Here is a 26,975-nt window from a genome sequence, read left to right as displayed (position 1 = left end):
GAGGGGTCCCTGGGGATAGGGATTGGAGGAGGGGATTGAGGAGGAATAATTTTGAATTCTATTGGATACTTGTGAATAATTTCTAAAATTATTTGTCTGTGGTAATAGATGTTTAGATGCAGATGGTCTCTGAATGGAATGAGACTAGATTAAAATTGGACCACAGCTCTCAGGCACTTTGTCAAACTTGGGACCTAAGGCCTGGCACAGTAGCTTGTGAAGATAATTGGTTCACCTCCTGTTTGTGGTTTAAAGCTCCTTCTGTTTTGCTGAGAAGACTGTTGAGGACGATATTGTTGATGATAATATGGTCTCCTTTGGGTAATGTGTGAGGAAAAGGAAGATGATGAATTTTGTTGTGTTGGTACCTGAGAACTGATACTCCAGGTCTCTTCCTGGACTGCTGATAAATGCCCAGGAGTCTAGGTCTGTACCTGCTCCTTCATTTTTCCAGAAACTCATTGGTTCCGGATCTGAACAATCCTTTTCCCTAAAGGGGAAATCATCAGCCTTGGAGTTGGTTTCAGAGAAAGCCTGAAGATCTAAGCAAAACATACCTTCCAATGGAAATTGCAGATTCTAACTGCAGAACCTGAAGAATCAAACAATGCTTTCAGGGCATGTTTGACAACTTAATGTCCCTCCGTAATGATGGCACATGAGTGTTTTCTATGTTTATCTTGGAGAGATTTGGTGAACACTGACATGTTTCCCCAAAGAGGATATTGGTAGTGTGCCACTATAGCTTGGTAATTCACCACGCTTAAACCTAAAATAGAGGAAGAGAGACTTTTCTCCCCAGTAAATCCAGACTTATTTGAAGGAGTAGAATGCACCTGTCCATCTTTAGATCTTTGTACAGCCACCTCTACAACCAAAGACTTCATAGCTTGATATGTGAGGAAATATGAGAAATTGTCTTGGAGTATGTGGTATAATTTGTCTTCCTTTTTAGACATCACCTGAACAGAATCTATACTTGACCAGATTAAGTTTTGCCATGCAAAAGTCTTGTGTGTTGGGTGAGAGAGGACAAGTACAAAACGCGATGGCTAAACATACCCATGCTCTGGTTCTCATCATCTTGGTCAATGAAGACATGGTCCATCACAAAGCTAAGGAGTTCAGACTGGAGCCCAGAGTCTGGATTGAACACCAAAGGTTGAAGACCCTCTCTACCTCCAGTCATCAGCTGGTGGCTAAAAATCATCAAGAGATCACAGAGCAGCATGAAAGCCTGAAACACAAAGTTACTTCATTCAGTTAACCCATAAGGGTCAAGATCATTTTAAAATATAAATATGCTGTTTATATAATTTCTAGACATTTTCCCACCACTAACTGGTAATTGCCCTTCTGCAACAATGCAGAGTTGTGATAGTTTGATACTTGTGGGTCCATGTTTTGTGAAGGAGATCACAGGGAATTTCTATAACTCTTAAGTTTTACGCCTTTGACTTCTGACAGAATATGGTTTGCCACCTTTCCAGTGCCATCAGGTGGACCCCCACTGCCTTGAACTGCCAGTTCTTTATTACTGAAACAAAAAAATTAGAACTGGAAAAAAAGAAAAACGAGAGTTAACAAAACTCCCAACACTGAGATGGGAAGGTGGGTTAGTGAGTGAAGATCTATCACAGCTGTTTATCTTACAAGAACAAAAGATCAAAAGTGCCCAGTTTTCCTTGAAATCCATGGAAGTTGAACATGCTCATTTGCAGGGATGAGTAGGCAGCAGGTAATTATCTCTTCTGCAGAGATACATACTGTGACAGATCCCTACTCTGACACTCTATAGCTCCTGGAGAATTTCAATAAAACATGCAACAGTGAAGTAACTATAAGAAGTCCTAGATTTTCATGCATAGTTCTTAAAGTGTTTGCAACAGAGGAAAGTATTATTTTACAGATGGGGAAACTCTGGTACACAGAGTTGAAATGACTTGCTCAGGGTCACCCAGCAGGCTAGTGACGGACTCCTGAGTCCTAGTCACTTGAGTTCCAGTCTAGAGTTCTATCCACGAGACTGCACTGCCTCCCTAAAGTTAAGATGCTGCAACAGGGGAAAACTGAGATAAAAGATAGAATGTACATTGGTTCAAACAATTACATAAAAACTAAAATAATGAGATAGATAGTTACCTCTAAAAAAAATTAGGTAGAAAAACTAGAATGACATACAAAATGAAATAAATTATGAGGGAATTGATGAGTTAAGGCACTAGTCTAGGAAAAGGAATTAAAAAAACCACTGCTAACTAAGCAAATCCTTGATTCTTGCTGTGAGCCTGAGTCTCAGCCATAATTCTTTCTAAAGATATGTGCTGTTGCCCTAAATCTTCGAGATAAAAACTGTTTGAAGTTGGCTGCAGAAGATGACAATTCTAGGACAAAACTGAACTTCACATGTTCTTGAATATGCCAGCCTGCCAATGATATATGCATTTACTGCTTTTTTAGGTACTGATTTCCTGGAAACAAAAGGAGGGGAGGTTAGCTATTAGTAAGGCTGTGATTCTGTCACAGATTCCGTGACTTTCACGACCTCCGTGACTTCCACAGCTGCAGGAGCCAGTGTGGCTGACCCTGGGGCCAGCTGCTCGGGCATCCCGCAGCCAGTCGCCGCTGGAGCGGCCCCGGGGCCAGCCGCACTGGCCGCTACTGGAGTGTCCCTGGGCAGCTGGCCCCAGCGAGCACCCAAGCAGCGGTCCTGGGGAGTGCCCCAGCAGCAATGGTCCGAGGAGTGGCCAGAGCAGTGGCCCCAGGGAGCGCCCAGCATCGGTTCCAAGGGTGGCCCTGGGGACCACTCGAGCAGCAGCGGTCCCGGGGTCATCGGGAGAGTGGTCCCCGGGGGCCTTGGAGTAGTGGGTCCCCCAGAGCAATCAACCCCTACCACTGGGGCAGGGCCCCCCCAGAGCAGCAGGGCCCAGGAGCAGAGATTTAGTCATGGATATTTTTAGTAAAAGTCATGGAGAGGTCATGGGCTGTGAATTTTTGTTTATTTCTTGTGACCTGTCCATGACTTTTACTAAAAATACCCATGACTAAATCTCAGTTATTAGTGTCAGGATCACAGCTGGCCCCCAGCTTCATCACTAGGCAACCCAGAAAGCTCAGCTGAGCACAATGAGCCTTCTCCAAATGACCATGCTTCCTGACTGGGCAGAAGAGCTTGCGGCCCACTACATGAGCCTTGACGCGGCAGCAGTAGAGCAGTAGCTCAGTGCATACCACATCTCCAGCTGTGCTTGTGCCCTGCTCCTGGCCTCCACCCCTTGTTCCAGGTTTCACCCCAGCTCCAGTCTAGTTTTTGGCTCCCAGCCCTGCTCCTGACTCTGGTTCTGACCCTTGGCTTGGCTCCTCATTCTGGCTTCACCCTGTGCTGACACCTGACTCCTACATGGACGCGCAACACTATCTCAAACTGCCATTGCAACCACCAGATAAGGTCCCACTCCGCCCTAAGAAGGCCGACCACACCCTGGCAGCTTACAGTTTGAACAGTCCACAAGGATCAGAAGTAGGGAGGGTCACACTTTTAGAACAGAATGCAGTCCTTCAGGCTCAGGTGTACATGCCAGGATGGTGCCTGCAAGCTCCTGACCCTTCCACCTGCTACCTGAGAGCCCAAGGTCCCTCATCTGACATTTTCATTGGAGACTGTCCCAATTCCGGGGGTTTACGAATTAATATCACCTGCTCTTCACACTGCAACTGCTATCACACCGCACAGACTGTTCCTAAGTAGGACTTGTGATTAGTCTGCTTACCAGAGAGGCCCTGGTATAGGCTTCCCCACTACTGGAGCTGTCTAACCCTCTTCTTGAATACTTTGAGGAGTTTGTCTAGACAATGGCAAGTATTTTTGATGACCCTAACAGAGAGCGCATTGCAGAAGCTGCACTCCAAGCCCTCTGGCAGGGGTCCCAGCCTATCATCAGATATGCAACCATGTTTCAACGCCTGGAAGCCGATCCCTGCTGGGATGAGGCCGTGCAACAAAATCACTTCCAGCAAGGACTCAATGATCCTTTTAAAGATGAATTAGCTCAGGTAGAACCCGCACGTGCCCTTGGGGGCCCTGATCAAGCTGTACATTAGGACTGATAACAGGGTGGATTTGATTTAAATCACTACTCAGGAAGACTTGATTTAATCATGGATTCTACATAAAAGTGCATTCCTGTTGGTTGTTACCAACCTGAAAATCCTGCATGTTCAGACATGTTCTTTTCATCATCTTCAACACAGCTTCCTCCTGAGAAGGAACACTTCTCATGATATTGTTTCATTTGGGAAACCAGACCTTGCATTTCTTTGTTGCACTGTTTGCATTTTGCACGCGTGCCTGTCTTACCCACAGGTAGAGGAACTTCATTAAAATATTCCCAAACTGGGTCTCTTTTACAGCCTGCTGCCATTATAGGTTTTCCCTTCTACTGAAAGAATGGTATGGTAGATCTCAAATCAATGAAGGCTACACTGAGCCCAGGTCTACACTAGTACTTTAGGTCAAATTTAGCAGCGTTAAACTGATGTAAACCTGCACCCGTCCACACGATGAAGCCCTTTATTTCGACTTAAAGGGCTCTTAAAATCGATTTCCTTACTCCACCCTCAGAAGTGGATTAACGCTTAAATCGGCCTTGCCGGGTCGAATTCGGGGTACTGTGGACACAATTCGACGGTACTGGTCTCCGGGAGCTATCCCAGAGTGCTCCATTGTGACCGCTCTGGACAGCACCCTCAACTCAGATGCACTGGCCAGGTAGACAGGAAAAGAACTGAGAACTTTTGAATCTCATTTCCTGTTTGGCCAGCGTGGCAAGCTGCAGGTGACCATGCAGAGCTCATCAGCAGAGGTGACCATGATGGAGTCCCAGAATCGCAAAAGAGCTCCAGCATGGACTGAACGGGAGGTACAGGATCTGATCGCTGTATGGGAAGAGGAATCCGTGCTATCAGAACTCCGTTCCAGTTTTCAAAATGCCAAAACCTTTGTCAAAATCTCCCAGGGCATGAAGGACAGAGACCATAACAGGGACCCGAAGCAGTGCCGCATGAAACTGAAGGAGCTGAGGCAAGCCTACCAGAAAACCAGAGAGGCGAATGGCCGCTCCGGTTCAGAGCCCCAAACATGCCGCTTCTATGATGAGCTGCATGCCATTTTAGGGGGTTCAGCCACCACTACCCCAGCCGTGTTGTTTGACTCCTTCAACGGAGATGGAGGCAACACGGAAGCAGGTTTTGGGGACGAAGATGATGATGATGAGGTTGTAGATAGCTCACAGCAAGCAAGCGGAGAAACCGGTTTTCCTGACAGCCAGGAACAGTTTCTCACCCTGGACCTGGAGCCAGTACCCCCCGAACCCACCCAAGGCTGCCTCCTGGACCCAGCAGGCAGAGAAGGGACCTCCGGTGAGTGTACCTTTTAAAATACTATACATGGTTTAAAAGCAAGCATGTGAAAGGATTACTTTGCCCTGGCATTTGCGGCTCTCCTGGATGTACTCCCAAAGCCTTTGCAAAAGGTTTCTGGGGAGGGCAGCCTTATTGCATCCTTCATGGTAGGACACTTTATCACTCCAGGCCAGTAACACGTACTCGGGAATCATTGTACAACAAAGCATTGCAGTGTATGTTTGCCAGCATTCAAACAACATCCGTTCTTTATCTCTCTTGTGTTATCCTCAGGAGAGTGAAATATCATTCATGGTCACCTGGTTGAAATAGGGTGCTTTTCTTCAGGGGACACTCAGAGGAGCCCATTCCTGCTGGGCTGTTTGCCTGTGGCTAAACAGAAATGTTCCCCGCTGTTAGCCACAGGGAGGGGGGAGGGTTGAGGGGGTAGCCACGTGGTGGGGAGAGGCAAAATGCGACCTTGTAACGAAAGCACATGTGCTATGTATGTAATGTTAACAGCAAGGTTTACCCTGAAAGAGTGTAGCCACTGTTTTATAAAATGTGTCTTTTTAAATACCGCTGTCCCTTTTTTTTCTCCACCAGCTGCATGTGTTTCAATGATCACAGGATCTTCTCCTTCCCAGAGGCTAGTGAAGATTAGAAAGAAAAAAAACCACACTCATGATGAAATGTTCTCTGATCTCATGCTGCCCTCCCACACTGACAGAGCACAGACGAATGCGTGGAGGCAAAGAATGTCAGAGTGCAGGAAAGCACAAAATGACCGGGAGAAGAGGTGGCGGGCTGAAGAGAGTAAGTGGCGGGCTGAAGACAGGGCTGAAGCTCAAATGTGGCGGCAGCGTGATGAGAGGAGGCAGGATTCAATGTTGAGGCTGCTGGAGGACCAAACCAGTATGCTCCAGTGTATGGTTGAGCTGCAGCAAAGGCAGCTGGAGCACAGACTGCCACTACAGCCCCTGTGTAACCAACCGCCCTCCTCCCCAAGTTCCATAGCCTCCACACCCAGACGCCCAAGAACGCGGTTGGGGGGGTCACCGGCCAACCAGCCACTCCACCACAGAGGATTGCCCAAAAAAAAGAAGGCTGGCATTCAATAAATTTTAAAGTTGTAAACTTTTAAAGTGCTGTGTGGCATTTTCCTTCCCTCCTCCACCACCCCTCCTGGGCTACCTTCGTAGTCATCCCCCTATTTGTGTGATGAATGAATAAAGAATGCATGAATGTGAAGCAACAATGACTTTATTGCCTCTGCAAGCAATGATCGAAGGGAGGAGGGGAGAGAAGTAGAGTGAACCAAGGGGCGGGGGGTTTCATCAAGGAGAAACGAAGAGAACTTTCACACCGTAGCCTAGCCAGTCATGAAACTGGTTTTCAAAGCTTCTCTGATGCGTGCCGTGCCCTCCTGTGCTCTTCTAACCGCCCTGGTGTCTGGCTGCATGTAACCAGCAGCCAGGCAATTTGCCTAAACCGCCCACCCCGCCATAAACGTCTCCCCCTTACTCTCACAGATATTGTGGAGCACACAGCAAGCAGTAATAACAGTGGGAATATTGGTTTCGCTGAGGTCTAAGCGAGTCAGTAAACTGCGCCAGCGCGCCTTTAAACGTCCAAATGCACATTCTACCACCATTCTGCACTTGCTCAGCCTGTAGTTGAACAGCTCCTGACTACTGTCCAGGCTGCCTGTGTACGGCTTCATGAGCCATGGCATTAAGGGGTAGGCTGGGTCCCCAAGGATACATATAGGCATTTCAATGTCCCCAACAGTTATTTTCTGGTCTGGGAATAAAGTCCCTTCCTGCAGCTTTTGAAACAGACCAGAGTTCCTGAAGATGCGAGTGTCACGTACCTTTCTCGGCCATCCCACGTTGATGTTGGTGAAACGTCCCTTGTGATCCACCAGAGCTTGCAGCACTATTGAAAAAGTACCCCTTGCGGTTTATGTACTCGCCGGCTTGGTGCTCCAGTGCCAAGATAGGGATATGGGTTCCGTCTATGGCCCCACCACAGTTCTCTGAGCATTCTCAACTCAGCAAACCCATTGCAGCAAAGCCATCCACTATGACCTGCACATTTCCCAGGGTCACGACCCTTGATATCAGCAGATCTTTGATTGCGTGGGCTACTTGCATCACAGCAGCCCCCACAGTAGATTTGCCCACTCCAAATTGATTCCCAACTGACCGGTAGCTGTCTGGCGTTGCAAGCTTCCACAGGGCTATCGCCACTCGCTTCTCAACTGTGAGGGCTGCTCTCATCTTCGTATTCATGCGCTTCAGGGCAGGGGAAAGCAAGTCACAAAGTTCCATGAAAGCACCCGTACGCATGCGAAAGTTTCGCAGCCACTGGGAATCGTCCCAGACCTGCAACACTATGCGGTCCCACCAGTCTGTGCTTGTTTCCCGAGCCCAGAATCGGCGTTCCACAGCATGAACCTGCCCCATTAGCACCATGCTTTCAGAGAAATCTGTGTCCATGTCCTGATCACTCACGTGACCGTGCTGACGTCGCCTCCATGCCCGGTATCGCTCTGCCAGGTTCTGGTGCTGCATATACTGCTGGATAATGCGTGTGGTGTTTAATGTGCTCCTAATTGCCAAAGTGAGCTGAGCGGCCTCCATGCTTGCTTTGGTATGGCATCCGCACAGAAAAAAGGCGCGGAACGATTGTCTGATGTTGCTCTGACGGAGGTAGGGGTGACTGACGACACAGCTTACAGGGTTGGCTTCAGGGAGCTAAAATCAACAAAGGGGGTGGCTTTACATCAAGGAGTATTTCAGGCAGGAGTTCACGGAGGGTTCCAATAAGAAATGGTGCACCTAAGTTATTGTTCTTATTGGAACAAGGAGGTTTGTCTGGCCTCTGATTGATACATGGCTAGATTTACCTCGCTGCACCTTCTCTGTGAGTGACTGCAGTGTGACCTAGAGGAATGAGTCCCCTAGATGGGGGAGGGGGAGGAAGCAAATGAGTACAAAACAAATCTGGTCTATTTCTTGTTTTGATCCACTCCATCTATCTTTTACATCTTTGGCTGGCAGCAGACGGTGCAGAAGGACTGCATGCCATCCACATCACATGGCTGCCCGGCAGAAGATGATGCAATAGGACTGCTAGCAATCCGTATCGCCTGCCTGCCCGGCAGAAGATTGTACAATACGACTGCTAGCCTTCCTCATCTCTTGCCTGCCCGGCAGAAGATGGTACAGTACGACTGCTAGCAATCCGTATTGCCTGCCTGCTCACCATAAGACGGTTCAATAGGACTGACTGCAGGACTAAAGAGAATGACCTGGTCAAGTCACTCCAAATTTAGACCCTGCGCCCATGTCTGTCCAGGCGCTCCCGGCCGACATGGCCAGGAGCACCTTGGACATGACGATGACGGCTACCAGTCGTATTGCACCATCTGCTGCCATAAGGCAAGGGGTTGCTGCTACTGTGTAGCAATGCACTACCGCGTCTGTCAGCACCCAGGAGACATACGGTGACAGTTACCTGAGCGGGCTCCATGCTTGCCGTGGTATGGCGTCTGCACAGGTAACTCAGGAAAAAAGGCGCGAAACGATTGTCTGCCCTTGCTTTCATGGAGGGAGGGAGGGAACGGGGGCCTGACGATATGTACCCAGAACCACCCGCAACAATGTTTTAGCCCCATCAGGCATTGGGATCTCAACCCAGAATTCCAAAGGGCAGCGGAGACTGCGGGAACTGTGGGATAGCCACCCACAGTGCAACGCTCTGGAAGTCGACTCTAGCCTTGGTACTGCGGAAGCACTCCACCGAGTTAATGCACTTAGAGCATTTTCTGTGGGGACACACACACTCGAATATATTAAACTGATTTCTAAAAAACCGACTTCTATAAATTCGACCTAATTCCATAGTGTAGACATACCCTGAGAAAGATCTCAAGACTTCTGGAATATGCTGCTCAAACAGTTTCAACTTTTGTTTCTACTGCCTGTCCCTCCCTTCTCACATTTATCTCCAGACTTCTCCTTGTCCAGATCTATTCCACCCCCAACAATCTTCTATTCACTGAACTTTTTGAAACTTTGCACTTTTAGGGAGAGGTAAGGGATTGACTCTGTGTACACAAATTTGCAGAGGGACAATAGGGTTGAGGTCTGTTTTTCTCACCTCTATATATTTATTTATTTAAAAACATTTTTGCTGTTAACAAACATGTTATCTCTGGAGACAAATCCACAGTTTGAGAACTGCAAAACTAGGCATCTCTGATGGTATCTTCTAGACTGAGCACTGAGTCCCATTGGGTAGATAGAAAGATTAACCTAAATAATCGATAAAGATGCCCCTGGAACCCCATAAAATTGGGTCCCTAATCCATGAACTATTGGAACTCATTTACAAAACTTTTCTGAAACATTACATGAATATATTGTTTCATAGTATAGAATTAGAATTTATAATCCCTATTACATGATGAGATATGTTTGAGCTATAATGTATCTTAATTAAAACTATCTTTAGATAAGTTTTTTCCTCAAAAAGCATTTTATCAAAAAAATCCGATTTTTTTAAAAAAAATAGTTGATTTCTTTTAAAAAAATCATTGATTTTTATCCACCCTGATTGCTAACGGGCTAATGGAACAAGGGCAGTCCCTGACCCTCATCAAATTGGACCTCTCTGTCATATGCAACTCTGGGTAATCCAACAGACCCCAAGCCGATGCAGAGTGACCAAGTTCGACCCCAACTCTACAATGAGAAAAAGTACAATGAGAAAAAGCTCTAGTTCTCTGTCTGTACTGCGAGGAATCCAAGCATTCTGTAACATGCTCAGCCAAGAACCAAAACTCCTCCAGGTTAGGAAACACCAGAACCCAGTCCCAGTAGGGGGGCCGGGGCTGGGTCAGTGTTTTACTTCACCTCACAGTAAGCCACTCTGCTGCCACTTTGCTGGAATCTTGAGAATCCCTAACCAGCACATCACACATCTTCCCCTCCCTCTGGCACTCCATGATGCCTGACATCTGCTTGGAGGCATTTGTTGACTCAGGCACATCTGGTAATTGTGTCAACCAAGAAATTGTCAAAAATCATCAGATTACTACCCCCCGCAAAGACTCTCCTGAGTTTGTTGAGCCCAATGAGGGGTCACCCCTCTCTTTAGGGCCCATCACATATGAGATGGTGCCCACAGAGATCACCACCAGCAGTGGCCACCAGAAAAACATGTAGTTTGGGGTGATCCGTGCCCTGCATTCACCAGTTGTTGTTGGTGCCCCATGGCTCATTGCCCGTGACCCCCTAATTTGCTGGCAGTCAAGGACAGTGCTCTTCTGCTCCCTGCAATGAGAATGTTTCCTGAGCCCCTGTCCTCAGTTGACCACACTCTATAGTGCGCTCCAACCCCCAAGATTCCCAGAGACACAAAACGGTGGGCCCAACCACACCTAAGATTCCTGTCAAATACCTGGAGTTCACCAAGATGTTCAACACACAGAAGATGGACACCCTACCACTGCACCACAGTTATGACTGCCCTATCAAACTCCATCTGGGGAGTGGAGCTTCTCTTTGGAGGCATTTAAACTCTCTCTGAGCCAGACCTACACAGGCCATTCCGGAATTACCTAGAGGAAAACCTATGGAAGCAATTTATTCGTCCCTCCACCTTCCTAGCTGGCATGGTCCATCTATATAGACAACATTCTCATCTTCTCTGAAAATCAAGAGCTCCATGACCGTCATGTACATATCATTCTAGATTGGCTTTGCTACGGAATCAACCCTATGCCAAGCCTGTGAAGTGTGAACTTGACAAGGAGATGGTGTAGTTCTTGGGTTACATTATCTCTCCAGTAGGTCTCGCCATAGACCCCTGCTAGGTAGTGGTGATGACACTGGAAGGCACCCTCAAATGTGTGTGGGAGACAGTGATTCCTGGGTTTTGCAAATTTTTACAGGCGATTCATTAAGGGGTTTTCCAGCCTGGTCGCTTCCTTAATGTCCCTCCACAAGGAGAAGGGCCAGATTCACCTGGTCCACTGACACACAGGCCGCATTCGATAACCTGAAAAGACCCTTCACATCCACCCCCATTTGAACCCACCTAGACCTCACTCAGGCCTTAATCATTGAAACTGATGCCTCAGACTTTGCAATAGGTGAAGTTCTTTCCCACTTTGCAGTTTCCCACCAGCTACTTCACCTCTGCACCATTTTTCCTGGAAATTGACCCTAATGGAGAAAAACTATGACATGAGACAAGGAACTCCTGGCCATGAGGGCTGTCTTTGAGGAGTGGCATTATCTCCTCAAAAGGGCCCACACTCCTGTCCAAGTTTGGACTGATCACAAAAAACTAGAATACAGACAGACAGCCTGACGGTTAAACCAACGCCAGATCTGGTGTACACTTTTTCTATCCAGATTCAATTTTACAGTCACCTACACCCAGGGACTAAAATGGAGAAGGCAGATGCCCTGTCCCACAAGAACGAGCACTACAAAGTAGAGGAGAAAGCTCTGACCACCATTATCAAACCCTCCCATTTCATCAGAAGGACTGGCAAAGGCCATCTAATGACCATCATCTGCTCCCCAGTGACCTATCTATGGCACCAATCTGCCAGTCCCTGGAAAATCCCTATGCCTCCCTGGGGTCAAGCTTCCATCTACAGCAAGGCCTCCTCTACCCATAGGGATCACCATTACACTCCTGAGGGAGACCCCCAACTACAAGTACTGAGGTTGTGCCATGACTTCCCCAGGGCAGGATATTTTGTCTAGTTTAAGAATCTGATTTCAAGGTATTTCTGATGGTAAACAAATGAAAAGACATCAAGGACTATGTTAAGATGTGTGATAGAATCATAGAATCATAGAATATCAGGGTTGGAAGGGACCCCAGAAGGTCATCTAGTCCAACCCCCTGCTCAAAGCAGGACCAATTCCCAGTTAAATCATCTGTGATCTCTGTGCCCACACTGAAAAATATCACATGAGACCACTGGGCCTTCTCTAGCCCCTTCCCATGCCTCCACACCCCTGGTCCACCCTCTCAATGGACTTCATCGTGGAGTTGCCTCACTTTCAAGAGCACTTGGTGGTCCTGACAATTGTGGACCTCCTGAAAAAAATGGCCCATTTCACCCCTACCATACCCTTCAATCAGGCCATGAAATGGCACAGCTCTTTTTGGAACATGTCTTCTAGCATGCCATGGCATGCCAGAAGACCTCATTTCTGATTGGGGCACCCAATTTGTCTCCTGGTTCTAGCAAGAATTCCTCTGCCTTCTTGGCACCAAACCCCTCATCTCAACTGCCTACCATCTTCAGACTGACAGCCAGACCGAAAGGGTCAACCAAACAATGGAACAGTACCTCTGCTGTTTCTTGAATTTTTACCAAGACTATTGGATTCTCCCATTATGCCTAGCCAAATTTGCTTATAATAATGCAATCCATGCCTCCACCCAGCAAAGCCCATTCTTTGGATATTTTGATTTTCTCCCCCATTTTCAGCCTGAACTATCAGAAGGCCCCTTCTGTTTTGGCAGCCATGGACTTGGCCCTCCATCTTCAAACTCATCAGAGCTTACAGAGCATTTGGTTGCTGCCAAGGAGTCTTCTAAGAGCTATGCTGACCACTATTGTTATATTGCCCTGGACTTAAATGTAGGTAATAAGGTCTGTCTTCCAGCCCAGAATTTAAAGTCATCCCATCCCTCTGCCAAGCTCAACTACAATTATCTCCAGCCTTTTCAGACCACCCAGAAAATATATCCAGTGATCTTCAAACTCCAGCTCCTGGAGACCCTCAAGAGCCACCCCATCTTTCATTTCTCCCACCTAAACCAATCAGCAACCCCTTCCCCAGTCAGATGGATCCACCACAATCACCCATAATGGTCCAAGGCAGGAAGAATATGAGGTCCATCAAATCTTTGATTCCTAATGGATCAGGGTAAGCTCCAATACCTAGTGGACTGGAAGGGGTACGGGCTGGAGAAGCAATCCTGGGAGGCCACAGAAAACATCCATACCTCTTTCCTGTTATAGGAATTTCACCAGCGAAACTCCAACAAACTAAGACCAGGGCCCCTGGAAGGTCCTCTAGGGGAAGGGGCAGTCAGGAGCACAGCTGGCTCCCTGACTGATAGCTAGGCAAATCAGCAAGCCCAGCAGGCCCAATGAGCCTTTTCCAAATGGCCTTGCTTCCTGATTGGGCAGGGGAGCCAGCAGCCTGCCACTTGAGCCTTACAATGACAGCAGCATAGTGGTTGCTCAGTGCGTACCACACCCGGAGCTGGGCTTGTCTTGGTCCTTCCTCCAGCCCTTGTTCCAGCCCAACCCCCTGTCCTCTCCAGTCTAGTCTTTGATGCCCTGCCTTGTTCCTGATCCTAACTCCAGTTCCAACTTTTGGCTTGGCTTCTTGACCCTGAGTTCAACTTACCCTTTGGCTTGGTGTCCTGATCGTGACCCTGGTTCCGACCCTTGACCGTGATTCCAGCTTCACCCTCAGCCGGCACCTGACTCCTGGATCTATGCCCACCACTATTCTGAACTGCTACTAAAACGACCAGATAAGGTCCTGCTCCACCAGCTTACAATTAGTAACTGTACGTTGCATAAGTGCCATGTGGTGCCTGTGAATATTCAGCACCTGAGTCTCTATAAGGGAGTGCAGCTTTTCAACCACCTCTGTTCCTTTCTCCTCAGTCTCAGGGTCTAAGAATAAATAGAGAACCTAAGGAAGAAGGGAATATTGGTGGGTAGTTTGAATAAACAGAGATGTTCCTAGAACAGCAGCACTTACAGGTTAGTAATCTTTCTTTCTCTGGAAATCTCTGTATGGTCCCACTCAAGGCAATCTGGAAGGCACACTTCCCAGGGGAAAGTGGGTTGAAGAGTTCTCAGCCGAAAAAAAACGAGGAGTCCAGTGACACCTTAAAGACTAACAGATTTATTTGGGCACAAGCTTTCGTTGATAAAAAGCCCCACTTCTTCAGATGCATGGAGTGAAAATTACAGATACAGGCATAAATATACTGGCACATGAAGAGAAGAGAGTTACCTTACAAGTGGAGAACCATTGTTGACAAGGTGTTGCTTCAAAAACAGACTTCAAAGAGAAACTGCAGAGCTATAATTCATTTGCAAACTTAACACTATTAATTTGGCCTTGAATAGGGACTGAAGTGGCTGGCTCACTAAAAAAGCAATTTTCCCTCTCTTGGTATTATTGACACCTCTTCACCAATTATTGGGAGTGGATCACATCCACCCTGACTGAATTGGCCCTCCACTTGTAAGGTAACTCCCTTCTCTTCATGTGCCTGCCTATTTATGCCTGTATGTGTAGTTTTCACTCCATGCATCTGAAGAAGTGGGGTTTTTTTACCCATGAAAGCTTATGCCAAAATAAATCCGTTAGTCTTTAAGGTGCCACCGGACTCCTTGTTGTTTTTGTGGATACAGACTAACATGGCTACCCCTCTGATACTCAGCTGAAAAGAGACTAAAACAACTCTGCTGTTTCTAAGCAGGAAACCAAATCCAAGCCCCAGTTCAACAGACCACCCCTATTCAGTGCAGAACTTATGTACAGGACCCTACCAAATCCATGGCTGTGAAAGAAGCATAACAGACCATGAAATCTGGTCTCCCCATGAAATTTGACTATTGTTAGTGGATCACGGTATTGCCACACTTACTTCTGCACTGCCTTCAGAGAGCGGCAGCTGATGGCCAGGTGCCCAACTCTGAGGGCGGTGCCGCTGCCAGCAGCAGTGCAGAAATAAGGGTGGCATGGTGTGTGTGTATGTGTGTATGGGGTGGTGGTGGTGAGGGGTGGGAAGAGAAAGGGAAGGGTAACTTTTTTGGGGGGGGAGGGGGGAGATCATCACAGCCTGAAATATTTTCAAAGGGGGTCCCAGAAAAAAGTTTGAAAAAACCCTGATTTAGCAGGCTCCCTTATCCAGGGAAACTTACAAACGTAACTGTAGTACAATGCAAAACTTGCAAAAAGAAAAGGAGTACTTGAGGCACCTTAGAGACTAACCAATTTATTTGAGCATAAGCTTTCGTGAGCTACACATCGATGAAATGAGCTGTAGCTCACGAAAGCTTATGCTCAAATAAATTGGTTAGTGTCTAATATGCCACAAGTCCTCCTTTTCTTTTTGCAAATACAGACTAACACGGCTGTTACTCTGAATGCAATACCTGCTGTATATATACACACTGTAGGAACACATCTGTGAAATTTGCTATTTATCCTGTGACCAACCCATGAAAAATGTGTGATTTCTTCGAGATTTAAGTAGATCCCTACTTATGCATGTGGTTAAATCCTACTGACTTCAATTAAACTAAAGTTTGTGGTTAAAGTTAAGCACATGCATATGTGCTTTGCTGGATAGAGATGGACTTAAACAATGCTGAAATGCTTTGTTGAATAAGGCCCCCGTCATACATATAAAGGGAAGGGTAACAACCTTTATGTATTAAGTAACATCAAATCCCTCCTGGCCAGAGGTACAGAATCACTTACCTGTAAGGGGTTAATCAGTTCAATAAACCTACTTGGCACCTGACCAGAAGAACCAATGGGGAAAGAAGATACTTTCAAATCTCGGGGGGGAAGGGAGGTTTTGTTTGTGTTCTTTGTGTGTTCTCTCTCGGGACAAAGAGAGAGACCAAGCAGGTAACCCAGCTCCTTAAAAGATCCTGAACTTATACATCTAAAAATTACAGAAATTGTAAGTAATAGCAAGGAAATGCGTTAGATTATCTTTTGTTTTAGTTTGTGAATTTTCCCTATACTAAGAGGTAGTTTTATTCCTTTGTTTTGTAACTGGGAAGTAGAGTCCAGAGGGGAGTTCTCTGTGTTTTAAATCTTTTTATTTACCCTGTAAAGTTATCTTCCATCCTGATTTTGCAGGTGTGATTCTTTTACTTTTTTTTTTTTTAAATAAAATTCTTCTTTTAAGAAACTGATTGATTTTCAGTGTCCTAAAAACCAGGGATTTGGTATGTGCTCACTTTGTTACCCTATTGGTTGGTATATTATTCTCAAGCCTCCCCAGGAAAGGGGGTGAAGGAGCTTGGGGAGGGATATTTGGAGGGGGGAAGGGGGTGATAGGGCTCCAAGTGGCCCCTCCCTGGATGTTTGTTCAAATCACTTAGTGGTGGCAGCAATACCGTCCAAACACAAGGGAAGGAATTTGTGCCTTGGGGAAGTTTTTAACGTAAACTGGTGGAATATAAGCTTAGGGGGTCTTTCATGCCGGTCCCCACATCTGTACCCCAGAGTTCAGAGTGGGGAGGGAACCCTGACACCCCCAGTGAGTAGTGCTGGAGGGGTACACTATAAGGCCTAAAGGAGCTGTAAGGTTAGCCAGAGTATAACACAATTCAATGCACACTGTAATCCACTTAGAGAGCCTCTGGAGAGAAGTGACATTCTCTTGACAATGCTCTCCATAGCATACAAATAATCTGAGGGATTCCTTACATACGTAAAAGATTTACATAAAAGTTAACTTCCCTTTTAACATATAAGCCGTTTACCTTACTCTCCTCCGCAGGATGTGACGGGGCAATGCTCTGTCCCAGTCCTCTGATGTCCCAGAAACTGCTCAGACCGACTTTCTTTTTGTGTTCAGCATGTATTTTATTCTAAATCCTTCCAACACCAGTATAGTGAAACATCACCATTTTAAATCCTTATATCTTTCAGCCCCTCTTTTCCAGGGCCCCTAGGAGGAAAAGAGATCTCCCCCTCTAGGGATCACTTTCATTCCAGGCTCAACTAGCCATGTCCTCCCCTACTTTGTAACACTTCCTTCCTAGCTTTTATCAGGTTAGCCATCTGAGGGCTAATTAGTTTCTTAAATTCAGCCTCTGCTTTTGATTACCTAATTGTTCAATGAGCCATCTCTAAGGGAACTAATTGAGGCTACAGTGATCAGAGTGCTGACCCATCTGTCAATCCTCAGTGCTCTGTCACAATGGGCACGGGATTTAGAGAACAATACTTGTATTGAGGTACTCTGGTTTATGTGGAAATCCCAAAACACCTTAGAATGAAGCCTGAGGACAATATTGTCCTTGTAAAACAAAACCAAATATTATTTATATATATATAAATTAAATGGACTAAAAACTAGACAACTGATCAATCACAAAATATAATTGTTAATGAAAAATCATCAGTTAATGGGGGTGTTTCTATTCGGGTCCTCTGGGGATTGGTTCTTGGCCCAACACTGTACAGTATTTTTTCAATGAGCGCTAGGAGAAAGTATAAAATCATTGCTGATAAAGTTTAGTGGAGTGGTAAATAATAAGACAAGGTCACTATATAGAGTGATCTGGATTGCTTGGTAATCTAGATGCAATTAAAACAAGAAATATGCTCAAATGCATGGTCCTACGTCTAGGAACAAGAATGTAGTCACACTTACAGGACAAGGGACTGTATTCTGGAAAGTGGGGACTCTGAAAAGGGCTTTGAGGTAATCTAAGAGAACCAGCTGAACATGAACTCCCAGTGCAATGTAGTGAGCACAATCCTTGGATGTAATACTAGGAGACTATCGAGTGGGAGTGGAGAGATGGCATTATCACTGTATATGGAACTGGTCAGACCTCTACTAGAATATTATGTAACCGTGTTTGATTCTGATGCCCACACTTTTAAAAAGGAAGTTGAAACACTGGAGAAGATTCAGAGACCAGCCACAAGAATGATTTGAGGTTTGGAAAATGTGCCTTGAAATGAGAGATTAAAAGATCTCTATCTATTTAATTTACCAAAGAGACGATGAGAGGTGACTTAATCACAGTATATAAGTACCTAAAGAGGGAAAGTACCTGATCATAGATGGCTCTTCAAAGTAGAAGACAATGATATAAAAAGATCCAGTGGCTAAAATTCAAAGATTAAAAATTTCAAACTAGAAATAAGTTGTATATTTTAGAAGTGAGGGTAATTAATCACTGAAGCAGCTTAACAAGAGATGTACTGAATTCTCCATTATCTAGAGCAGGGGTGGGCAAACTTTTTGGCCCAAGGGCCACATCTGGGTATGGAAATTGTATGGCAGGCCATGAATGCTCACGAAACTGGGGCTCTGGCTGGGGGTGTGGGCTCTGGGGTGGAGCTGGGAATGAGGGGTTGGGGGTTCAGGAGGATGCTCCGGGCTGGGACCGAGGAGTTCAGAGGGTGGGATCAGGGCTGGGGCAGGAGGTTGGGGAGAGGGAGGGGGTCAGGGGTGCAGGCTCTGGGCGGTGCTTACCTCAAGCAGCTTTCAGAAGCAGCAGCATTTCTCCCCCCTCTGGCTCCTACACGAAGGCATGGCCAGGCAGCTCTACGTGGTGCCCCTTCCGCAGGTGCCACCCCTGCAGCTCCCATTGGCCGCGGTTCCTGGTCAATGGGAGCTGCGGGGGCTGCGCTTGGGGTGGAGGCAGCATGCAGAGCCCTCTGGATGCCCCTACACATAAGTGCCGGAGGGGGGGACATGCTGCTGCTTCTGGGAGCCCCACAGAGCGGGGCAAGCCCCTGCCTCCCCTCCCCAATGGGAGCTCGAGGGCCGGATTAAAACATCTGGAGGGCTGGATGCAGCCCTCGGGCCAGTTTGCCCACCCCGATCTAGAGTTGTTAGGATATAGATATTCAGGCCTGTCTGCAAAGGCCTGTACTTTAAGAATTTAGTTGTATTCTTATCACTTGGCTAGTTAGAGGTATAAAAGAAAGAATCAAAATCACTGTCTGCCAGTGTAAGGTCCTTCTCTTACTGTGACAGTCTGAGGCCCTGTTCTTAGGCTAAGGCCTTTGGCTAAGCGACAGAAGCAGCCATAAGCTGGGAAGCAACCGGTCACATCCTCACATTCCAAACTAGTCACATTGAAAGAAGGTGCTATTGGGCTGTTAGGAATACAATCCTGTCCTGATAGCGCCTATCACCTCCAGAGAAAGGGAAGTGCCTAGAAGATGTAAAAGAAAATTTAGGTTGATAGTTTTCTGTCTGGTAAGAACTCACTTATCAACAGACACAGCTGGGAAACTCTTATGCCTTTATAGATGAAGTTGTGAAATCCTCACCTCTGTATTGTTTTGTCATTATAGTTCCCACTTTGCTATTGTTTATTGGCATGGTCTCTGTCTGGTTCTGTGATTGTTTCTGTCTGCTGTATAATTAATTTTGCTGGGTGTAAACTAATGAAGCTGGTGGGATATAATTGGTTAGCTAATCATGTTACAATATGTTAGGATTGGTTAGTTAAATTTCAGTAAAATGATTGGTTAAGGTATAGCTAAGAATATTACTATATAAATTAGGGGCAAACAGGAAGTAAATTGGGATTCGAAAATAAGGAAAAAGGAACTTGGATTTAAGCTTGCTGGAAATTCACCCCAATAAACATCTAATTGTTTGCACCTTTGGACTTCGGGTATTGTTGCTCTTTGTTCATGCGAGAAGGACCAGGGAAGTGGGAGAGTGAAGGAATAAGCTCTCTAACAAGAGTTTTATCAAGACTGGATATATTTCTATACAGCATGGTCTTATTCAATCACAAGTTGTTGGGCTAAATGCAGGAACACAGTGTGTGAAAACTATGGCTGTATTATGGAACAGGTCAGACTAGATGACAGTCAAGGTCAGGCTTTAAAATCGCTGACTCTGTAGGAGATCCAGCCATTAATGCTTGAAGCTCACTCACTCTTCTGGTGCAGCTGATAGTCACAGTGAAGTGTTTTCAGAGGTGGGTATTAAAAGGTGTACTCCTTAGGGGTCTGAAATGATATCCCACAGCTTTGTGAGGACTAGTTTCAGGTTCACTGGTGAGTGGAAGTTAAGTTGATCCTTCATGAATCTAGAAACAGTAGATAACTTGAATCTGTCCCGAGGAATATGACAGGCCAAGATATCTGATAGATGGAACTTGACTGAAGAGAAAGCCCAGAGAACATGAGGGTCAAGAGACAGTCAAAGAGCTGAGGGACTGGTGCTGAGTCACACTAAAAGCTATCAGCTCCATGTTTGTGCATACAAATTAAATCACTGGTCATTAGAGTGACCACGACTCCTGCCCCATCCAACCCCCCCGCGTTCCTTGACGCCCCCCCCCAGGACCCCTGCCCCATCCACCCCCCTCCCCTGTCTGCTCCCAGAACCGGGCAGGAGGGTCTCGTGGGCCACCATAGTGGGTGCCCACCCCACCCCTAAGAGCCAGAGGTACCTGCTGGGAGGCGAGGTGGGGAGTCCTGGCGGTGCTTACCTGGGGCAGCTCCCAAGAAGAATCTGGCAGGTCCCTCTGGCTCCTAGGGGCAGGGGAGCATAGCTAGGGGGGAGTGGCGTTCCCCCCACTGATCACATCAAAAGTGGTGCCTTAGGCACCGACTCCCTGCGTGCTCCACGCTCAGCTCCCTGGCCCCAGCTCACCTCCGCTCCACCTCCTCCCCTGAACGCACCGCCCCGCTCTGCTTCTCAGCCTGCCCTGGCTTCCCGCGCGAACAGCTGATTCGCGGGAAGCCTAGAGGGGGCGGAGAAGCAGAGCGGGGCGGTGCGTTCAGGGGAGGAGGTGGAACGGAGGTGAGCTGGGGCCGGGGAGCTGCTGGTGGGTGCTCTGCACCCACCAAATTTTCCCCTTGGGTGTTCCAGGGCTGGAGCACCCATGGAGTCATTGCCTAAGGCACCACTTTTGGCCGGTTAAATTTAGAAGCCCTTTTAGAACTGGTTGTCCCTTGTGGAACAACTGGTTCTAAAACGGCTTCTAAGTTTAAAAACCGGTTCTAGCGAACCAGTGCGAACTGGCTCCAGCTCACCACTGCCTGCATGTGTCATTTTCACTCCATGCATCTGAAGAAGTGTTTTTTTTACCCACGAAAGCTTATGACCAAATAAATCTGTTAGTCTTTAAGGTGCCACTGGACTCCTTGTTGTTTTTGTGGATACAGACTAACATGGCTATCCCCTGATACTTAAGGCCAATGTTGTCAAAGTGAGGCTCCTGACTAGGCGGTTTACCTGAGTTAGTGCAGGGAGAATGTTTCTTCCCTGTCCTGGTTTAACTCAGAATTCATCCCTAGTGGAAGCTGTCAGCTCTTTTTATCTCGCATGCTGGGCTCTAATTGGCTTCTGCCTACTCTTGGCCCTTCTAGGTACCACAGGACCAACTCTGGTTCTACCTGCAGCTGATCATGAAAGGCCTCTCTCCTGGAGATATGAACTCCCTGCTCTTCCCTACCAGCAGGGCACCTTCTTAGGGCAAGGTGTGCCAAGATGATGGGGCCTCTGGCAGCAAATAGTGAATGCCTAGTACACTCTGTCACAGGGAGGTTAGACACTGTTCTGTCTAGGGTACATGTATACTACACCAGACAAGATGATGGTCAGCAATGGAAAAATTATTGTGACTTGCAATGGATGGGATGTGCTATGTTCTGCTTCCTGCCAGAAGATAATTCCTATGCATGAAGTGCAAGCTGATGGATAAAATGGAAGAAAAGAGTCATGTTCTTGAACTACAGAGCCTGCACTGCATCAGAGAGGCAGAAAAGTTCCTGGAAAACTGAATTCAAGCATCACTACCACAGATCCAGCAAGAAAAAGGAACAGGATATGAGGGAGCAGGATAGAATAGAAACTAGAGTGGAGGATTGGCAATTCATGGCCACTTGAGGAAAGAGCACAAGGAAGCATTCAACATGGCCAGAAGCAGAAGATGGGCAGTCTGTGACCATGCAAGGAAAGAGAAACAGGAGGAATTCTACTCATCTAGAGGTATCCCATCACTATCAGGTACTCAGCATGGCAACCGCAGATATGTCTCTGAAGATTTAGCCAGAGGAAAGGAACAGGAGTCTACATGGGCCACACTTGAGGATGGACATTCAGCCCAATCGACGAGGATGCCAAGCATGACCAGGAAAAGATTTCTGACTGTCCAAAGAAGACGGACAATCCTCAATGGAGGCATGACATTAAGAAGAAGGGACAGAATCTTCTGCAAGGGACAAAAGGATGGCGTGCTCTCTTCCTGTAGTGAAGACAAGATAAGCAAGACTGGATGGGATCCAGAAGACAGTGGGCAAGGCTCCACCTGCATATGTTATATATTGGTATGAATGAGAACTTCAGATGACGCTTTGCAGATTTTCAAAGACCTCAAGGATCTCGGAAGGGAGCTGAAGGAGAGGAAAGTCCAAATGCTCTTCTCTGGGATTCTTCCTGTTACAGAGCAAAATAAGACAGAGATGATACTGGAGTGAACTGTTGGCTAGATAAGTGGCTAGGCAAAAGTAGAGGATTTTATATATGTGGAACTTTGGGTCACCTTTTATGGGGAGAGGACAACATATGTGTCACAGATTTGGTCGAGCTCCCACTGCTAGCAGCCCACCAGATGGCTGTGTGGGGATCTGATTACCCATGTGTTTTAAATCTCTAGAGCAGGGGTCTCAAACTCAAATGACCACGAGGGTCACTGAGGACTAGTACATTAGCCCGTGGGCTGCACCACTGACCCCCCCCCGCTGCCCCCCCTCCACCCCTTCCAAGAGGCCCCGCCCCTGCCCCGCCTCTTCCCTGCCCCCATTCCAACCCCTTCCCCAAAATTCCCATCCCAACTCCGCCCCCTCCCTGCCCCCAGGGGGTGCAGGGTGCAGCAGGGGGCTCAGGGCAGGGGTGCAGGAGGGGTGTGTCAGGGGGCTCAGGGCACGGGGTCGGGGTGCAGGGTGGGTCAGGGGATCTGGGTGCGGCAGGTGGCTCAGGGCAGGGGGTTGGGGTGCAGGAGGGGTGTGGGGTGCGGCAGGTGGCTCAGGGCAGGGGGTTGGGGTGCAGGAGGGGTGTGGGGTGCATCAGGGGGCTCAGGACAGGGGGTTGGGGTGCAGGAGGGATTCGGGGAGTGGGTCCGGCCCGACGCACACCAGGGGCAGGACAGGCTCCCTGCCTGCCTGCCCCGCCCCCGCGCCGCTCCAGGAAGCGGCTGGGACCTGGGGGGGCCACAGGGGTCTATGTGTTGCCCTGGCCACTCCTCCAGGTACCTCCCCCGAAGCTCCCATTGGCCAGGAACGGGGAACTGCTTCCTGGAGTGGCGCGGGGGCACCGGGCTGGAGCCGCTCTAGGTAAACACTGTGCGGGGGAGGGGGTGGGTGTGCCGCCGCAGGGAGCTGTCGGGCCGCAGAAAATAACCCCACGGGCCGCGTGTTTGAGATCCCTGCTCTAGAATCTGAACAGAGCCCAGGCACTATCCCAGTCTTAGGGCCCCTAGGCATACACTCAGAGTGAAGATCCTCTGTCTAACACTCCCATCTGAGAGTTAGAAACACAGGACCCAGCTGCCCAGCCCCTGGAACCAGCACTGACAACTTAGACTCCACCTGCAGCTTAAGCACAGCCTCTGCCAGGATTCCATTGAATGTGTGAGCCTGCTGGGTTACAGTTTAGGTCTCTCTGGAGCCATGTGGTAGATGTAGCCCATAACAAACACACACTTTGCACAGACATTTAACACATTATTGGGTTTTATTTACTCACCTGAGAAATATAAAGACACACGCAAAAATAATAAACCCTACATGCATTTCTCTCTCTCTAGCTCACCCTTCCTTTGGGGGACCATCCCGACTTCAGATAGTCAGCTCCTCTGCCCCCTTACCTCACCCAGCTCCTGCAGCAGCTTCCCTCATCTTAAGCTGATAAAAATAGCCAGAGAGAGAGAGCCAGTAGAGCAGCTTCTGCTCTGTATAACCTTGCAGTCTCCTCTGTCAGGTGACTCCATTTAGCTTCAACAAGTGATCCCAGACTCTTACCAGTTGACTTCATTGCTAGGTGACTGGTCCTCTGATAAACCAGTTCTCCTGGGTGGGAGCCAGAGACTCTTTTGTATAGAGTTCAGTATGTCTCCACTTAAGTCAATATACCTCCTTTGTTATCCTTTTGGAATTCTAGGAATTCATAATCTCACACACAATTCATAAATTGTGCAGTCTTATTCCCCAAATCACCAGAGTATGGTTTGGATTTAGTAGATGGGGAACCAAGGATGGACTAGTCAGGAGAGCATTCAACTAGCAACAAAAGAGAAGAGTATTAAGGGGGAAGCAAAATGCAAATACAAAAACACATAACTCAGACTCCATGTATCATGAATGTAAAGGATCAAGGTGTCAAGGGATAAAGAGAAGAAATTCTTTAATTGTCTACATATCTATGCTTGAAGCCTGGGAAATAAACAACAGGAATTAGAAATACTCATTTTTTAAAAGAAATTTGACACAAATAGTATTATGGAAATCTGGTGGGATGAGTCACATGACTGGAATGTTAAAATCACTGGCTACACCTTATTGGGAAAAATAGAGCATGCAGGAGGGAAGGGCAATGTCACTGTACATCAAAGATACTATTAGCAGCTTTTGAATAATTCACAGTTCTGAAATGCAGGACCTGGAATGCTTCTGGCTCAGAGTTGCAAATGATAAAGCACAAAACCAGCTAAACATCTGTTTTAGACACCAAATAAGACTAGACAACAGGATGAACAGCTCTTTAAACATCTATTTATACCATGTAGAAAGAAAAACTGAATTATCATGGGTGCTTTCAATCTGGGGGACATATGATGGAGGATTAATGCTACCAGTGTGAAATGTCCTTGGAGCTTCTAAAAATCAGTGCTTTAAAAGGCCCAATTGTCCGAAGTTGAAAACAATTATGAACAAAACTGACCGGGAGGAGAAACTTAGACAAAACAATGTGAATTATAATTTGCAGTTGTTTAAGAAAACTTTATCAGATACACCAAAAAACCCACAATCTGACAATCACAAAATAAGGCTTTTTTGATTTAAAATGAGAGTAAAAAGCCATCCTAGATAAGAAGGGAAATGAATGCAGTAATAAAATTTTATCACTCAAACAAATGGAAACAGGGGAAGTTGACAGCAATGACTATAAATTAGCAGTTATGAAATACAGACAATTTGATAAGGGAAGCTAAAGATATCAGTGAAAAAAATTTTGGCCACTAGGGTTAAGGACAATACAAAGGAATTTAAAAAAGATCTCAGGAACAAAATCAAGAAATCCTAGCAATGGTATAGGTCTATTACTAGATAAGGATGGTAAAATTGTCAATGCTGATATAGAAAATGGAGAACTGTTCAATAAATATTTCTGATCTGAATTTGAAAAGAAGCTGGATGACATATTCACATCCTACAGTGATAATGAAATATGCTTTATGTCAACAGTAACTAGGCAGAATGTTAGCAGCAGCTACTAAAATTAAATATTTTAAATCTGCAGAAAGGGATAGTTGTACCCAAAAGTTTAAGACAAATTGGCTAAGGAAATCTCGGAGCTGTTGATGTTTAACAAATCCTAGAACACCGGGAAAGTTTCAGAGAAATGGAGAAAAGGTAATGTGCCAAAATTTAAAAAGGATAAATGGGATAATCTAGGTAACGACAGGATGGTTAGCCTCACATTGATGCTGGGCAAGTTCCTGGGAAAGCCTTCAGGAATATATTAAAGGATACTGACAAAATTAATGCAAACCAACCTAGTTTTACAGAACATAGATATTGTGAAGCAAACTTTATATTGTCTTTTGATGAGATTGCACAAAATATTGATAAACCTTTATATATAAGGGCCAATTCTGACAGGAGACCCTTCCAATAGCTAATACACAGTAATGGGCAATTACACTCAACTATGAAAATCTGCTGCCTACCCATACAATCATAATGCATGTGCGCACGCACACAGAATTTCAACCAACCTGGGAAACAGGGAAGGAAGCAGTAAGCCCTGAGTCTCAAGGAAGTGAACATTATGAGAACTAAAATATTCCCCAAATATGATTTTTTGAGTTAGGAACTAACAGGAAGAGACACTGACAGGATATATCAATTTTTAAGAAAAACTGAGTTTTCCTTAAGAAGAAGTGGCTATTTGTAAATAGAAAGACTATTGTAAAACAACATCTGAGATCACTGATTCAGTGTCCTCCAGGGTATTCCTATATCATAGTGGCAATAAAAGAACTGGTACGGGAGACACTGGTTCTCCTGTTGGGGAAGAGTGCAGCATGCCTTACTGGAGCCAATGGCTTGCAGCTCTAGAAGTATCAGAGTTCTCCACTCTCAATTTGGCACAGACACAGAAGTGAAGAACTGTCACAGCATGTACCCGTGGGATATTGCATTTTGTTGCCTATGGTGCAGGATGAATTTGGCTCTAGATGTGTTATGGTGTGCTCAGAAAGAGTCTGTATGAATATATTTCTATGGACAGTTTGTTTGGTTTATTAAAAAGAATAGCACAGAAGATTGTTTCATCACAAGACTGATCTAATAAAAACTTCTTCTTGGTTCTTGCTATGCTTAAATAATCAAACGTTTGTAAAGAACATGTGAGTGCATTTCTTACCTGTTCTTTGACTGGAGTGTTGACATTCGATAGGCACTGCTGGCAGACAGCCAGAAAGGATTTCACAGTTTTCCTCAATACCAACAAGTCCTCCTGAATAAACATCGAAAAGGGATAATATTCTT

At 46.4% G+C, this 26,975-nt stretch overlaps 1 protein-coding gene across 5 annotated transcripts in view; it reads right to left on the bottom strand.

Annotated features, from left to right (window-relative positions):
* The window catches only part of STAG1 (STAG1 cohesin complex component), a 381,779-nt gene that overhangs the window by 61,648 nt on the left and 293,156 nt on the right, over positions 1-26,975 (bottom strand). For all 5 annotated transcript variants that reach the window (XM_084638723.1, XM_084638721.1, XM_084638725.1 and 2 more), the window contains 2 exons: positions 26,851-26,943; positions 1,063-1,237 (listed from right to left, as the gene is read on the bottom strand). In XM_084638723.1, the coding sequence (XP_084494849.1) occupies positions 1,063-1,237; positions 26,851-26,943 (268 nt within the window). The remainder of the gene's footprint in view (positions 1-1,062; positions 1,238-26,850; positions 26,944-26,975) is intronic.

Source organism: Lepidochelys olivacea (assembly GCF_965140295.1).
Source record: "Lepidochelys olivacea isolate rLepOli2 genome assembly, chromosome: 9".
NCBI lineage: Eukaryota > Metazoa > Chordata > Testudines > Cheloniidae > Lepidochelys > Lepidochelys olivacea.
The sequence above is the reverse complement of the archived record's forward strand: the minus strand, read 5'-3'. Positions and strand labels throughout refer to the sequence as shown.